The sequence below is a fragment of the Hippopotamus amphibius genome, chromosome 7 (assembly GCF_030028045.1).
Source record: "Hippopotamus amphibius kiboko isolate mHipAmp2 chromosome 7, mHipAmp2.hap2, whole genome shotgun sequence".
NCBI lineage: Eukaryota > Metazoa > Chordata > Mammalia > Artiodactyla > Hippopotamidae > Hippopotamus > Hippopotamus amphibius.
In genome coordinates, this window is record NC_080192.1 from 3,194,179 (window position 1) to 3,210,683 (window position 16,505).

General features: G+C 52.4%; 1 protein-coding gene across 1 annotated transcript in view; it reads left to right on the forward strand.

Annotated features, from left to right (window-relative positions):
• The window catches only part of CERK (ceramide kinase), a 51,750-nt gene that overhangs the window by 20,091 nt on the left and 15,154 nt on the right, over positions 1-16,505 (forward strand). Inside the window, exons 2-6 of the mRNA XM_057740949.1 lie at positions 6,114-6,227; positions 6,581-6,703; positions 12,390-12,515; positions 13,914-13,977; positions 15,853-15,998. Coding sequence (XP_057596932.1) covers positions 6,114-6,227; positions 6,581-6,703; positions 12,390-12,515; positions 13,914-13,977; positions 15,853-15,998 — 573 coding nt within the window. The remainder of the gene's footprint in view (positions 1-6,113; positions 6,228-6,580; positions 6,704-12,389; positions 12,516-13,913; positions 13,978-15,852; positions 15,999-16,505) is intronic.

The window sequence follows — 16,505 nt, forward strand, 5'->3', positions numbered from 1 at the left end:
GGGTGTGTGTGATGTGTGTGTGACGTGTGTGTGTGGTGTGTGTGTGTGTGGTGTGTGTGTCTGGGGTGTGTGTGTGTGTGATGTGTGTGTGTGGGGGGGGGGTGTGTGTGTGTGTGAGTGTGTGTGTGTCTGGTGTGTGTGTGTGTGTGTGAGTGTGTGTGTGTCTGGTGTGTGTGTGTGTGTGTGATGTGTGTGTGTCTGGGGTGTGGGGAGGGTGGGGGTACCTGCTGTGTACCCCCAGACCATTTCCAGGAAAGGGAGCGAGGGTGGGAACTAGCGGCGCGGCTGAGGGAGGGCGGCGCGTGCGTGTGTGGTTAGGCGGTACTTACTTTACATCCCAGGCAGGTTATCTGTGACCAGACATCCCAGCAAAGCCTTAGAACTCCTGTACTTCTTTTGGAATTCATAATGCATTAGGTAAATGGTAGAGTTTATTCTCATTGAACAAAAATGACCAAAATGAGGGTCATAGCTGGAGATTAGGTTTGTAAGGTGCTTAATAGTGTAAAAAATAGCAAATAACTATTCAAATTTTATTTTTTCCCTCATTTTATCAAAAATTTGCCTCTTCTGTATGTCTTCGTTTTGAATTTGCTCAGTTTTCACAGCATTGCAAAAGCTGATGCTACTTAAAATTTCAATTTTAAACTTAAAAAACTCTCCTTCACTATACTTGAATCACACACACTAAGCTTTAATACGGCGCCAGATGCAGTTGAATATCCCAGGTAGGGAAGGAGGTAAGGAGGAAAGCACTTCTAGCAAACAAAGTGTGCCTGCGCAGCTCTTCCCTGTCCGGGCGTCCGGGCTGCCCGGTGCCCTCTTCAGCACCAGCACACTCACCATCTTCTGGGTGCTTCTGCGGTCTGTGACCACATTACTGGATTTCACTCTTTGGACACAAATGGTTCTTTCTGTACTTCAACTGTGTTTCTCTTCTTCTTAACATTGACTTATTTGTTTGGCTGCGCCACGTCTGAGTTGCGGCCGGCGGGCTCTTCACTGCCTCGTGTGGGATCTTCCTTGTGGCACGCAGGCTCTTAGTTGCGGCACATGGGGTCTAGTGCCCTGACCAGGGATCGAACCTGGGCCGCCTGCATTGGGAGCGCAGAGTCTTAGCCACTGGACCCCCAGGGAAGTCCCTGCACTGTTTTCTTTTAAAATACTTTTATCATGGAGGTAATACCCGCTGTTCCATGGAAAGATAGTCTTCTTGTCATTAATAAATAGTATCTCTTCAGTTCTTTGTTTCATGACCAACATTGCCTGAATAGCTGTTTCTCAAAGTTTGTAACATCTCTAGAGGGTAGTGAAACAATTTGTTTCTGTTCCAAATTGAGTCTTCAAGACCAGAAATAACTGAAACCACATTAGAACGAGGACAGAGAACACCGGGATGGATGTTTTCCGTGGCCCCGTGCTGTGCACCCAACGCAGAGCCCACGGCCCGCACGGGAGGACCCGGTGAAAGTGTGTCCGGAGACTGCCCAGCGCTGCCCCTGGGCACCTGGAAGGCGGCACAGAGCGCCTTTTATTTGCTCGCGTGATGAGATTTTCTCTCTTAAATGTTCAAGACCCTGCAGCCGGTGACGAGACCTGAGTTCTCAGAGCCTCATCAACTTGACCCTCAGATTGTAAGCATCCTTTCCCAGTACCAGCGTGAGTTGCTGCCTCGTGGCCCTGGGTCCAAGTGTCCCCAGGATGTGCATATAGAATACGTGTCCCGTGGGGACCGTGCTGCCTGTGGTTAAAACTCTTTGGTGACTCATGAGTCCAGAGGTGTGTCAGCAAATTCTTGGGAAGTAATCGGTTTGAGACGACAGGAGAATATTTTTGTGGACGTTACGTCCAAGCCCTCTTGCTGTGGGTAGGTTTCCATGGTGGTTCCGTGGAACCCTCCATCACAGCAGGCCCACGAGGGAGTGCGGTGAGCCCAGGGGCCTGGGGAAGAGGTAGGAGGTGCCGGCCAGAGCTGGACGGGCGGGACCTGCTGAAGCCACAGCGGGTCCTGGAGAACCCGGAGGGCCTGCTCTGCCGGGGCAGAAAGCTGTGGCACACTGTGTCCTCGGTCCCTGCCTCCCCCGGCTGCACACGCACGCACACACACGGACACACGCGAGCCAGGAGGGAACCCCCGCGGGGCCTGCCCGCCGGGAGGGAGGGAGGCCTGTGTGGGCAGACAGGCGGTTGGGGGTGTCCGGGGATGAAACCATGGGTTTTGAGTCAGATCCATGGCATCTGCCTCCCCTAATTAGGGCAGTTTTAAGACTTGCACGCCCTCCACGCAGCACCGAGTGTAAACAATACGATGTTTGCCCGACTTGTTGACTGAAATGTGGAGTCAGCTGTGTCTGGTTCCAGCTGATGCGGTTGAGACTGGATAGAACCACTGACCCTCCAACTGGGCCTGCGTGAGTGTCCGCTCCGTGACCCTTTATCATCACAGGCCCGAACACTCCACCCTCAGGTGGGGCTGAGCGCCTCCATTTCTGACCGCGCGGCGGCCGGTAGCCTAGTTACACCTGCACGCAATGACGCACCTTTTCCCCATCGCCTTTCCCCACACTCCCCACGGCCAGATGCCCTGCTGCTTTGCTCCACAGGTACCCCAGCCCCTGGCCTTCGGGGAGGCGCACCTGAGGCTTCTTCTGCTGCCTGCCTTGGGGGTAGACCTCTCTCTGTTGCAGACCTTGGCATCTCGGCGTCTGGCTCACTGCGCCTCTGGCAGGACAAGCCTGGTCTGGTGACGGTGGCACGTAGCACACTCGGTGTGTTCCATTGTTCTCTCGAACCTTGGGGACCCCACCGTGGCAGGGCTTTCCAGCCTGAGGCCCTCTGTGACGTGGCGTGGGCGCTGCCAGCCTGGGAGGGTCCCTGAATCCGAGTGCCTGAAGCCTGGAGCTCAGGCTGGGGGCTCCTGCCTGGGCTGGGGGGGCCTCGGGGGTCCTCTGCTCCCGTGTGATCTTACCCAAGCATGAGAGGAGGTGGAGAAAGCCCCAACCCTCTTCCCCTGGCTCCGTCCCCAAGAGAACGGAGGACTGGCTCGTGGTCGGGGACGGCCGCCATCGGCCCCGTCGGGTCACAGGGGTGCCCAGCGCACCCTCTGTCCCCGGGTGGCTGGTGTCCCAGGTGGACTCCGTGTCATTTCAGGAATGTTAAAACATCACCCAGAAAGAGCCACTGTTGTTTGGGAACGTAGTATAGCAGAGTGGTGTTGTAAGTGCTGAGATGCTGCTGCGTGGCAGTTTGTGATTTGGCTGAACGTCTTCAAGTCCTGTTGTAGGCGTGGGGGTGAGGGTTATTATCCAGCAGTTCAAACAGATATTTGTTTTATCAGGGCAGGTGTAGGCGGCGCCGGAGACGGGGGAGGAGTCGGGGAGGAGCCTGGCTTGCCGGGCACGTGAGTCTGTGGACAGAGCACCCTTCACTGGGCTGGGGGATGTGTGGGGGTGGGGAGGAGCAGAAAAGATGGGTTTCGATGTAGAAGGTGGGTGGGAGGCACCTGTGGGACGTGGACGTGGCGGGCCAGGCGTGTTCCCGGGGCTCGGAGATGCAGGAGTGTCAGCGTGACTGGGACAGAGGTACCTGCCGTCCTCCGTGCCCCAGGCCTGGCTGTAGTTTGCTCCCCTGCTTTCTGTTTAGAGCAGGGCGGCTAAGCCCACCGACCCGGGAGGTGCTGGCTCTCACTCGGGGCCGTTGCCTTCGGGAGACACTGGCCAACCCCTGGCAGTTGCGGGGGGGTGGGATGGGGGCACCAGCATTAGTGGGTGGAACCCAGGGGAGCTAGTCACGCCCTACAGTGACCGGACGGCCCCACCACTAAGAGGTGCCAGTCTGGGGGGGGGGGGGCCTGGGCCGGGACGGCGCCCAGGCAGTCGTGTGGCTTTTGGTGTCCTCTCCTTCAGGGGTCCCCTGAATATTCCAGAGGAATATTTCGCTCAGAAGGTTGCTTAAAGGGTGTAGTATTGGTACTTTATAAAGAGAGAGGGGACGCCACGAGCCGTGGCCACGATCCTCCGACAGGGCCAGAGGCGGCCCAGGGACCACAGGGACGATCCAGATCCCAGGGCGAGGCGGGCACTCAGCAGGGGAGGCGCCTTCTGGGGGCGGAGGCTGCCCGCTAAGGGGCGAGGCGGTGGCGTGCGCTCTGGGCCCCTTCGTCTGTCCAGTGAGTTCTGTCCAGATGCGTTGCCGGCATTTACTTGGCCAGCGGCCAGGTTCCGTTTGATCTGGAAGTGACTCTGCTGCCTCTCATCACATGCCCTGTTCCAGAAGACTGTGACTTTTTATCTAATCTCACGTGCAGTGCAGCAGTATGCAAAATGCAAGCCAAGTGAGAGAAATGCTAATAATACGCAGAAAAGGAAAGTGACCCCACGTTCCCACCATCAGCTCTTTGCAAGGTGCTCCTCCAGTATCTGTCTGTACATCTACTTATCGTCTGTACCTGGCGTGTTCACACAATGCACGTGGCTGTGCTTGGAGGCCTCCCGGTGCCGGCGCGAGTGGGTTGACCGGGGGACTGTGGTGTCATTTTCCCCTCAGGGGACGGCCGGTGGCCCCCACTGTGGCCCGTCATTGATTCTTCCAGTCAAACTAAATTCACAAGACCAGAGACTCAGCAGGTCACCCTGTGAGACATTCGTAACTTTTTAGGAACTCTCAGATCCTCGACGCCTCCCAACGAGAGACAAGGGTTTTGCAGAACAGGGTGTGACGCTGACCCGCACACGTGAAGGTCGCACGGCGGGGCGCAGAGGGACAGCTCAGCGGGCGAGGGAGGCAGGAAGGAACCTATTTCGTGCCAGACTCCTCACCCTGGTGGGCTAGTTTCCAGAACCCCTCCGGTCTGACCCGACGACGGGCCCCTCGTGTCGTCGTGACGTTCGGGCCGAGCTCCCGGCCCAGCAGACGGAGGGGCTGATGCAGGCGGGTCGCTCGCCAAGTCCTGCTTTCTGAGGTCCCCGCCTGGGCGCAGACGTGCCGGGGATGGCCTCCAGCCAGGCCCAGGAGTCTGTTCTTGTCACTCCTCAACCAGGGACACACACAATGTTGATTTTTTCCCGTGTCCCCGTGGGTCTCTGTCCCTTTTTAGAGAAGGTGATTCTATTTATTGTGACCTCTGTTACATGTAAAAGCAGAGCGTGTGTTAAAGATTATATCCTGCTTACCTGTTTTTACCTATTTTTGTTTTTCTTCTCACTCAAGCAGCAGTTAAAGCTTTGGGTAAGCTGAATGTAGCAGAAGACAGGGAGAGTCACCCTGGAATTTCGTGGTGTTCAGGAGCCCCCCACTGCCCCCCCAGTGCAGACTCCTCACAGGCCTTCTGAGGCCTCCACCCTTCCCCATCTCCCGGCCCCCCGGCCCCCCGCCACTTCTCTCCCACGGGGGCCTCCCCCCAGCCTCTGCACGGAGCCCGAGGATACCCCGCCTGGATGAGGGGAGAAGAGAAAGCTTCTGGGCGCCAAGGGAGGGGAGAACCAGAGCCCAGGAGGGAGGCCCTGGATGGAGGCTCTACCGGGAGCGGGTCTGCCCGGCCTCAGCCTCCCAGCTCCGGGCTCGGGGGAGGCGTGCCTCGGGGGGGGCTGGGCAGCCTCTCCCCACCCGCCTCAGGGCGGGAGGGCACAGAGGCTGCCCTCTGAGGCCGGCTTCTGATTCTTCTGCAACAGTGTCCCCTGTCCCTTCCTCCCTCCCCTGCACGTCTGAGCCTGGGGACGCCCCGCTCTCGGCCTTCGAGGCGTCTGAGCTGGTTCTTAGAACTTGGTTTCCATAGACCATACTTCAGAGATGATGCAAGTTTACTCCAGGTGTTACAGCGACATATTTTCATTTAGCTGTTACAACGATAGGGTGTGTTAGCTATACTGCAGGTTTCACAGCCAACCTGGGGCCTGCATGTGGTGCCTGGGGATAAAATACCCCATCTTCTGATGACATGGAGTTCCCCACACTTATTTAGCTCTGAATTTTAAAATGACATATGACTCGCCCTCTTCCTTTTGGATGTCTGATGAGTTTTAAAGCAGGATGTTCCCAGAACGGTGGAGTTGCTTTCCTTGCGTTCACGTGAATTCTGTGAGCCCTGTTGATGTGAGGATGTGGTGTTTTTACAGATGCCTGCTCTGTGCCTATTTCCGAGATCATCACCGTTGAAGAAACAGACATTAACGGGAAACACCACACCAGCGGAAAATGGCAGAAAATGGAAAAGCCTTACGCTTTCACCGGTAACGTGGCCTGAATGTTCCTCAGTAATTCCACGCAGGTTACGTGAAAGGGGACTTTTTTTGGTCACTTGTTTAACAAACTCAATGTGTGCTTCGTTTATTTGTGTTGAAAGGTCCTTAAATCAATTTTTCCAAGCTCTGCTTTTCATGTTCATTTTTCCCTTATTTTTTATTTTTATTTTACATGGGTTAAAAGAACTGAGAAACAGGATCTTTTCCCTAATATACCTTGGAAGTTACTAACTAGTCAGAAGAGAGGGGACCATCGGGGCGTTTGGAGGGTGAGCCCGGGGTTAGTGTGCGGGGAGCATGTTCTCTGGGCCGCGCGCTCATGGCATGTGTTCTCTGCGCAGTGCATCGTGTGAGGAGGGCCCGGCGGCACCGCTGGAGGTGGGCGCAGGTGACGTTCTGGTGCCCCGAGGAGCAGCTGTACCACCTGTGGCTGCAGACCCTCAGGGAGCTGCTGGAGAAGCTGAGTACGTGTGTGCTTGTGTTCAGCACAGCTTCCTGCGACCGAGGCATTCCTGCGACTTTGCAGCATTCTCCCGATTAGAGGACCACGCGGTGTGGTGCCCAGAGCCTGGCCCCCAGCTGACCAGCTGCGAGGCTTGGCAAGTGGGGTGGTAATACCTGCACTCGAGGTGGATGGAGGATTAAACCAGGTGCGCAGGGAGCACACTCTGTCCGCCGGGTGTGTGAGCATCTGAGCTGTGAGTTATCGCTGTGTAGCGAGAGCCGTCTGTCGCACTTAGATAGTAGGCACCAGCTCATTTTGTGGCTGGAACACTATTTCATGTAGTTTGGGTAGAATATTTTTTTCTTTATTGAAGTGTAGTTGATTTACAATGTTATGATAATTTCCGCTACACAGCAGAGTGATTCAGTTATACATATATATACACACACATACATGTTCTTTTCCATATTCTTTCCCATTGTGGTTTATTACAGGATTTTGACCGTAGCTCCCCGTGCTGCACAGTAGGACCTCGTTGTGTATCCACACTATACGTAATAGTTCACCTCTGCTGATCTGTTTGGGTATAATCTTAACACACAGTCTTGACAACTCAGTACAGACTTCAACCGTAGAAAAGAAAGCATGTGTTTAGGTTGGTTTTATATCTTTTAAAATTACTTTGGCATCTAGATCAAAAAAGTGAATTATGATTTATTTGAGGAAGGTGTTTCCCACTAGCAGCTCTAGAGAGGCTTCCTGGCTTGGCAAGGCGCGTGTTTGGCTTAGCATCTGGGCGGCGGGACGCGGTTTCTGCGTTTCAGGGTCTGATTCTGCGGGACGGGACCGGGTGTTTACTACCCGCCGTCTGACCAGTGTGTCTCACCTGTCCTCCCATCTCACGCCACTGACGTGCTGTCCTCTGCTTGTCCGGCTGGACTTCTGAGCGTGTCTGGTCAGGGGGTTGCCTCAGTTCCTCTGCCGCCTCCTCCCCCACTCTCTCTAGACCCTTCCTCCTCATCCTCCCCTGCTCGCTCCCCTCTGCCCTCCAGGTGTCTGTCTTTGAGTCTTTGGATCAGCCTGTTTCTGGAGGTTCAGACTCCAAGCGAAAGTTCTCTGAACCTGCCCCCTGCTGACTGATGGGACTTTCTTCATAGAAAAACCTATTCAGTCGTGCATCTGCTATAATCTAGTTGTATCTAAAAATATTCTATAATTCATTATTTTCAGCTGCTCTGTCACTTTAATCGTGTTATTACTGAATGTTTGATAGAAACATAAGTAGACAGAGAGAAGTTCTCACACACTGAGCGCCCTCGGGTAACCAGCACACAGGTGAAAGGACCAGACCGGGACCCCCTGAAGTCACCGCTCCCCAGAGGTGACAATCACCTGACTTCAAACACCAGGTTCATTTTGTACTCACGTGGCTGGACCACAACAGATGCGCTTGTGTTGGGCCCTGGGGCAGCTTGTCCTCGTGGTCATGTGTGGTGCAGGTGGCCTGTTCTCTGGGCCACGTGGTGTTCCGCGTGGTGATGTCTGGCTGTTTACACAGCCCTTTCACGTTGATGGCCATTCGATGGCCTCTTGACGTGGCCGTCGTGAGCAGAGCCTCTTTGAACACTCCTGCATGCGTCTCCTGGTGCACACGTCTCCTGGTGCACGCGTCTCCTGGTGCACGCGTCTCCTGGTGCACACGTGGGTGTGGACTCACTGGGCTGGTGGCGTGTTTGAGCTTCAGTGGACACGGCCACCTGGCTTCCAAACTGGAAGCTCTAGGGCCACGCCCACCAGCAGGGGACCAGAGCTCTGCTGGCCCACGTCTCAACCACACCTTTAAAACTGTACTTACTCTGGTGGGCGTTAGAGTCTTACATTGTGGTTTTAATTGGCATTTCCCTGATAGGGATGTATTTCTCAGCTTCACTGGCCCTGTTTATCGGCCGTTTGGAGGTCCTCTTTTGTGAGGTGTCTGTTCAAGTCTTTTGTCCATTTTTCTGTTGGGTTGTCTGTCTGTCTTAATGATGTGTAGGAATTCTTTACAAATTATAGATCTGAATCTTTTATTGGGTTTTGAGTTACAGATACCGTCTCCCACTGGGTGGCTTGTGTTTTCACTCTCTTCATTCCATTCTTTTGATGGATGTTCCTGAATTTTTAAGTAGTTCTATTTATCTTGTAAAAAACTTCTGTGGCTAGTTTGTGTGCTATTTAGGACAGCTTTGTCTGCTCCAAGGCCACCAAGATGTTTTCTTCTCAAAGCTTTGTTCTGCCTCTCACTTTGAGAGTGACAGTCCATTGGGAAGTGATGTGTGTAGACGGTGTGAAGTAAGCGGTCAAGGTTCACAGTCTTTAAGTGTAGATACCTGCCTCACCCCACGCCTTCTGTGGGGAAGCTTGTCCTTTCCCCACGGTGCAGAGGTGCTGTTATTTTGTTTTTTATTTGTTTATTGCTCGTATATAGACATTTAATTGAATTTTGTATTTCACCTTGCATCCAGTGACCTTGCTAAATTCATTTATTAATTTTAATAGTTTGATGACTCTCTTTGTCAGCTGTGAATAATAACTGTTCTGTTTTATCCATCTCAATTCTTGTGCCTTTTTCTTTCTTTTTCTCACCCTTTTGCCCTTCCTGGTTTGGACCTCCAGTGCAGGGGGGGAGGTCTTAGTCCTGATCATGGGGGAAATTTTCAACATCTCACTGTCAAGAAAGATGTTTCTTAGGTTGTTTTTATTTATTTATTGGCTGTGTTGGGTCTTTGTTGCTGCACACGGGCTTTTCTCTAGTTGTGGTGAGCAGGGGCTGCTCTTCATTGTGATGCGTGGGCTCCTCATTGCGGTGGCTTCTCTTATTGTGGAGCATGGGCTCTAGGGGCTTCAGTAGTTGTGGAGCGTGGGTTCAGTAGTTGTGGTTCATGGGCTTAGTTGCTCTGCGGCATGTGGAATCTTCCTGGAGCAGGAATTGAACCTGTGTCCCCTGCATTGGCAGGCGGATTCTTAACCACTGTGCCACCTGGGAAGTTCTCTTAGGTTTTTTTGTTGTTGTTGTCGTTTTTTAAATAAGTTTTAAAATCCAGATTAAGGAAGTTCCTTTCCAATCCTAGTTTTCTGAGAGTTTTTTTTTTTTAAATCATCAATGGATGTATAATTTGGTAAATGCTTTTTCTGCATCTATTGAGATGATTGTATGATTTTCTACTTTTTGAGTTAATGTGTTGAAAAACATTTGTTTGTCTTTGTATTTTGTATAAAACCCTTTGTATTCCTGGAATCAGTCTTCCTTGGTAATGATGTATTGCCCTTTTTGTGTATATCTGCATTTGACTTGCTGATGTTTTATTTAGGATTTTCTCACATGGGCTCAGGGGGGAATACACCTACGAGTTTCCTTTCTGTTAATGTTCTTGTCTGGTTTCGCTGTTTAGCATACAATGGTCATGTGCACAGAGTTGAGAAGTGCTTCATTCTTTTCTGTTGTGTGGAAAGAATTTTTATAATGTTGAAGCTACTTTTCCCCTTAAATGTTTGGAAGCATTAAGTGGTGAAACCATCTGGGGTTTTCTTTGTGGGAAAGTTTTTATTAATGGCTTCAGTTTCTTTATTAGATATCAGACTATTCAGGTTTTCTGTTTCTTCTGTCAGTTTTGGTAGATTGTGTTTTTTGAGAAATGTGTCTCATAGAATATGCAAATTTATTGGCACAAGTTTGATAAATGCTTTCACTCTCCTTGTAATATTTGTAGGTTCTGAATTAATGTTCTCTTTCTCATTCCTGATATTTTTTTTCTTTTTTAATTAATTAATTAATTTAATTTACTTATTGGCTGCGTTGGGTCTTCGTTGCTGCACACGGACTTTCTCTAGTTGCTGAGAGCAGAGGCTACTCTTCATTGTGGTGCACAGGCTCCTCATTGTAGTGGCTTCTCTTGTTGTGGAGCACGGGTCCTAGGCACATGGGCCTCAATAGTTGCGGCACATGGGCTCAGTAGTTGTGGCGCACGGGCTTAGTTGCTCCGTGGCATGTGGAATCTTCCCAGGGCAGGGCTCGAACCTGTGTCCCCTGCATTGGCAGGCAGATTCTTAACCACTGTGCCACCTAGGGAGTCCCCTGATATTGTTAACTTATGTTTTCTCTCTTTTTCTTTCATCAGTTTTATTAGCGACATCAATTTTGTGAATCTTTTCAAAGAATAGACTTTTGGCTTTGATTTTTCTCTATTGTATATTCCCTTCAGTATTTTATTATGAAGATTTTCAAACATACAGAAAAACTAAAAAAATTGTGCCATAGACATTCATGCACCCACCGCCTACGTTCTACACTTGGTCACATTTTGCGGGTTTTGCTTTGTCTCTGTCTCTCTGCCACCTGTCAGTTATTCGTACTTTTGCTGTGTTTCCGAGTTAGTGGCAGACATCAGGGCACTGCCTCTGCCGACGCGACACTTCGGCACACGTGTCATTACCTAGAGGGCAGTGTTTGTTTTCAGTTCGGAGGTAGAATTTACATACAGTGAAGTGGACAAATGGAAAGTGTCAGTCAGTGAGTTTTGAAGCATACGTGTTCCCCTGTAACACGTGACCCCCGTGTCCTCATGGTCCTCCCCGGCCAGTCCAGGGACCTCCACCAGCCTGGTTGTTTTTTGTTTTTTGTCATTGTTGCCACATGTTACTTCTGCCTCTTTAAATGGAATCATGTAAAAGGGGCTGTTTTGGGGCTTCCTAGGTGGCGCAGTGGTTAAGAATCCGCCTGCCAATGCAGGAGACACAGGTTCGATCCCTGCTCCAGGAAGATCCCACATGCCACGGAGCAACTAAGCCCGTGTGCCAAAAAAAAAAAAAAGGGGCTGTTTTGTGCAATTCTTCTACCTCTCAGCATCGTGTTTTTGTTGTTTACTCATGTTGGTAAGTGTGTCCATGGGCTGTTCCTGTGTGTTGCTGAATGATGCTCCTCTGGTCACTTTCTGTGTGTCCAGCCGTCAGTGGGTGGACACTGGGGTGGGGGGGGTCTCCATGTTTTGGCTGCTGTCAGTGGTGCTGCTGTGAGCGTTCACATGCGGGGCTGTGTGTGGACCCAGGGCTTTTCTTGCTACTTTTGTTGATTTGTTAGTTAAATTTGGTTTCTAAGTATCAGAATCTACTGGAACCAACCCAAGCAGAAATGTGGAAGTTGCTGTAAGAAAGCAGGGTGATTCAGGAAACCTACATGTAGGCGGTTAGCTGGCCCTCTGGAAGGGATGTCCCATCGTCCTTCCGTCTCTCTGTCCACCTCCAGGTCAAGTGCTCCCTGTGCCTGTCCGTCTGTCTTTCTCTCCCGATGCTCTGTGCTGTAGTAATCCGTTGCTCTCGTTCTCTGCAGACTCACTTTCCTTCACATGAAGAAGAATGAGGATTTGCACCCTGTAGGGCCCCTTATGAGAGAGAGCATCCTTCTCTCCCAGGATGCTGAATCCCCAGGGCTGCCACCCCCCCACCCCCCGGCAGATGTGCCGAGTTCCTGCCTGATGTCTCAGGCTGTGCTGTTCTCTTTTCAGAGATAGGAACGTCTTTAGCGCTGTTCTTTACCTTAAAAATGCCTTTTTTCAGATAACACTAGGCAGAGTTCTAAACCCGCTGTGGTTTGCTCCTGTTCCGTGACACCGCCCTTCCCTTTGATCACTTAAACTCGTTGTGACCGGCGCGCTGCTGCTGTTTTGCAGCATCGAGGCCGAAGCACCTGCTGGTGTTCATCAATCCGCTTGGAGGGAAAGGACAAGGCAAGCGGATCTACGAGAGGAAGGTGGCGCCGTTGTTCATGCTGGCCTCCATCACCACCGAGATCATTGGTAAGGCGCGAAGCCCTGCGGAAGCCAATTTGAGGGTGATGCGGATGTGATTATTAGGGGAGGTATTTATTATATAAGGTTTTTTTTTCTTGGCCAAGCCGTGCCTCTTGCAGAATCTTAGTTCCCTGACCCGGGATCGAACCTGGGCCCCAGCAATGAAAGTGCTGTGTCCTAACCACTGGACCGCCCGGGAATTCCCTGTATAAGAGTATCTTAACAAAATAGAGTGTTGGGTTTTTTGGCGTACCAGAATGAGAAGAATACCAAGTATAGAACAGAGACAGTGCTAGCCAAGTCTTAGCATATAAACCACTCAAGAAAAACACGGCAGATAAAAGCACAAAGATCACGGACAGAAAATTCTTGCAAGAGATACAAGATTAGTAAGGCTTAGAAATGGGTTCACCAGTAAGTGGCATTTTAAGAAACGCATTGCAGTGCCACACTGGCAGCACCGAGTTTCAGAGCGAGCTCTCGATGCTGGGAGGGTGTGGGGAGACGGCTTCTCCCCTCAGAGCTCCAAGGGTTTTGTGTAAACTTACTGAAGGGCCACTTGGCAGTGCAGGTCAAGAGCCTTAAAAAGAAGGGGTTTTTTTTGCCCAGCCTTACAGTTTTCTAAAGTTCCCTGGGAAAACCATCAGTTGTACACAGAGAGTGAGGAACACAGATGTCCGTTGCCTCATTTTTATAAAAGCAAAACGCTGGAAACCACTTATGCCCCCAGATAGGAAACATGAAGATAAAATTGTGGTGAATCTGGAGGAAGAGTCTGTAGCTCTTTAAAATGGTCTTGGGCTTCCTAGGTGGCGCAGTGGTTAAGAATCCGCCTGACAATGCAGAGGTCATGGGTTCGATCCCAGCTCCCAGAAGGTCCCACATGCCACGGAGCAACTAAGCCCGTGTGCCAAAAAAAATAAATAAATAAAATGGTCTTTACAAGGAATATTTGATGATAAAAAAGGGATTGTGATAAGATGTTGGGAAAACAAGGACACAAAATGGTGTTTACAAGAGAATGTCAAGCAAAGTTTTGTTATAGTGAGTGTACAGACAAAGAATTAATTTTCTTTTTCTACATTTTGCTCTATTCTAAAATTTTCCAAGTCTCATAGATAATAAGGGAAAAACTATGAAATAGGTGTAATCTCTTCAAAAAAAAGTTCTTATTTGCTGGCGATTAAATGCCAAGAATGTGATGTCTCACCTGGTGGAGTGTCTTCTGAGAGGTCATGTTCCCCTGAGGTCAGCTCTGTCCCTTTCTGTGAAGGAATTTGGGTGAGATCAAAGGAGGGTTTCTTACACGACCTTGTTTAAAAGCGTGGTTTACTTGCCTTCATTTTAAAGAGGATTCACAGACTTGAGTATAAACTCTACAATGTCACGTTTTTTTCCCCACAGTCACTGAACATGCTAATCACGCCAAGGAGAGTTTGTACGAGCTCAACATAGACAAATATGACGGGTGAGTGAGCACCTTCCGTGTGGCGGGGAAAGAGTCAGTTCTCATCAAGTTTTACCCATCTGTCTTCATTCTGTTCACCCCCTTTCCTTACATCTCTTTTCCTTGTTGTAGAACTGAATGTGCTTCTCCTGGAAAACTTAAAAGGCAGAAAAGTTCAGAGTTGTATGTTCTTCTGCTACTTGGAAAACCACCGTGTTAATAGTTTTGTTTTCCTTTTCAGTCGTATCACCTACATACAGGAATTTTTTCTGTATCATCTGAAAATATGTTATAGACACGATCACCTTTTGTCCTTAAATATTTCAGTGTACATTTCCTAAAAACAAGGATCTTGTCCTACAAAACTAAATGCAGTGATGAAAACCAGGAGATGCACACTGATACACACGCCGTTATCCGTTTGCTGTCCTTGTTCAGATTCTGCCGCTGTCCCATCATTTCCCTGAAGCGGAAGAGCCCGGGCTCACGCGCTGCCTTCAGGCTCAGTGGTCATGTCTCTCTGGTCTCCTCCAACCGGGCGCAGGCCCTCAGCCTCCTTGGTGTGGCTGAGTTTTGAGAGAACAGGCCGGCGATTTGCAGTGTGTCGCTTGGTTTGGGGTCTGTCTGAGGTTTCCCCTTGGTCAGGACCTGGCTGTGCGTTTCTGGCTGCGACGGCACAGACAGGGTGCCGTGCTCGTCCCGCCGGCCCCGCGTGCGGCTCTGCGTCTGTGTCGCGTCTGTGCTGCTGGCACGTCAGCTCCCCGAGAGCCGCTTCCCCGCCAGCGCCTGGCATGGGGCGGGCACGGGGCACGCGCTCGGTGAATGCGCGCACGCGACGGGGGAAGGTGGTGAGGCTCCAGGGAAAGCTCCAACACAGGGGCCCTGTAGGCTCGGCAGTTTGGGGAAGATGCTTTTGAAAGCCGCGTGGCGAGTAGCAGTGAGGTGGGATTGGATCCGGGGAGGCTGCCAGGGGTTACGGCCTCAGGCAAGAGCTGGCTGGACAGTGGCAGAGGGCACGTGCAGAGGGGATGCTCTCCAGGACGTTTGGGGGAGAATTGGCTGGTCCCCGCGACCGAGTCCTCACCAGGTATCATCAGGCAGTGAGATGAGCTGAAGCAGGTTTTGAAGGTGACGGTGCAGCCAGTGCGGGGAATGTCAGCTGAGCCGTGGGCCCCTCCAGTCGGGTCAGCGTGAAGGCCAAGGGGCAGCTGAGGTCTGGATAGCCAGCTGTGCGACCGGGGCTGCAAGGACCATCTTTGCTGGTGCTCGGTGTCCTCAGTGTCACTGCTCCCTGTCCCAGGGCCCCTCGAAGGCTCTAGGGTCTCAAGTGGACGACAGTGTCCCTGGGGACATCGGGCAGCGTGAAGAGCCTCCCTGAAAGGTCTGGAAAGTAGATTAAGGGTCACACAGCAGGAGTGAGTCATGAGTAGGGGGAGGGGCTGGGACAGAGCGTCAGGAAGCAAAGAAGTCCCATGTCACCTGCCACAGGGGTTGAGTTCCTGGAGACCTTGATTGGGGGCTGGAAGGGCTGAGAGGAGAAGCCTGTTTAGGTCTTATTTTGCCTGCTAATTTTTCAGCAGCCTATCCTGCTGGGAAAGGAAGGTGGTGTTCTCTGCAGCTTGGTCCCCCAGGCCCTGCCCTTCGCGGCCTCCCAGAGCCTGACCTTGTGGCTACAGCGGGAGTGGGAAGGCTGTCCCTGCAGGGCTCGGGTGCAGACACGGAGGGTCTGAAGAGCTCTGCCACAGGAACGGGGGGTGACCTGAGACCGGCGGGGGCCGGGCCGGCTGAGGGGGCACAGGGCACAGCCGCGGCCTGCGGTGGGGGCGGGGTGCGCGCCCAGGAGGGAGCTGGCGCCACGGCGGGTGCTGAGGCCTGACCCCTGCGTTCCTCCTGCAGCATCGTCTGCGTGGGCGGAGACGGCATGTTCAGCGAGGTCCTGCACGGCCTGGTGGGCAGGACGCAGAGGGACGCCGGCGTGGACCAGAACCAGCCCCGGGCGGCGCTGGTGCCCAGCCCGCTCAGGATCGGCATCATCCCCGCGGGTACGGAGGCCGCGGGCCGGGTGTCGGGGTCTGGGCACCAGGCACGGGCCGGGCCGGGCTCGCCCTTGGGTTTCCTTTGCTTCAGGCGTGCTTCTCCCTCCACGCACCTGATGCAGGGCCACCGCTGTGTGCGGGCAGGGGTCCTGTCCTCCTCCCTGGACACCCACTTCCTGCCAGGCACTGGGGGCACAGTCCCTGCTCTCAAAGAGATGGCCGTTTGGCGGGGGGTGGAGGAGAAGGGGCGCCTGGGGAGCAGGCGGTGTCCTGGGAGAAGTGACCGGTACCTGGAGCAGGGGACCGGGCGTCGGGGCAGGAGGGCCTCGGGGTATGCGTGGGATGAGGGCTGGCCGTGTCCCGAGGTGGCTGGCTCAGCATGTTTTGTGTCCCGAGGAAGCACCTAGTTCTTTGAAGAATCTCCGTGTTAAGCCAGGTAGAGAGTGAGGCTGGGGCTTTGCAAACAACTCAGCCGGAGAGGCGCCTCCCCCCCGTGCCTGGGCTGCAGCGGCG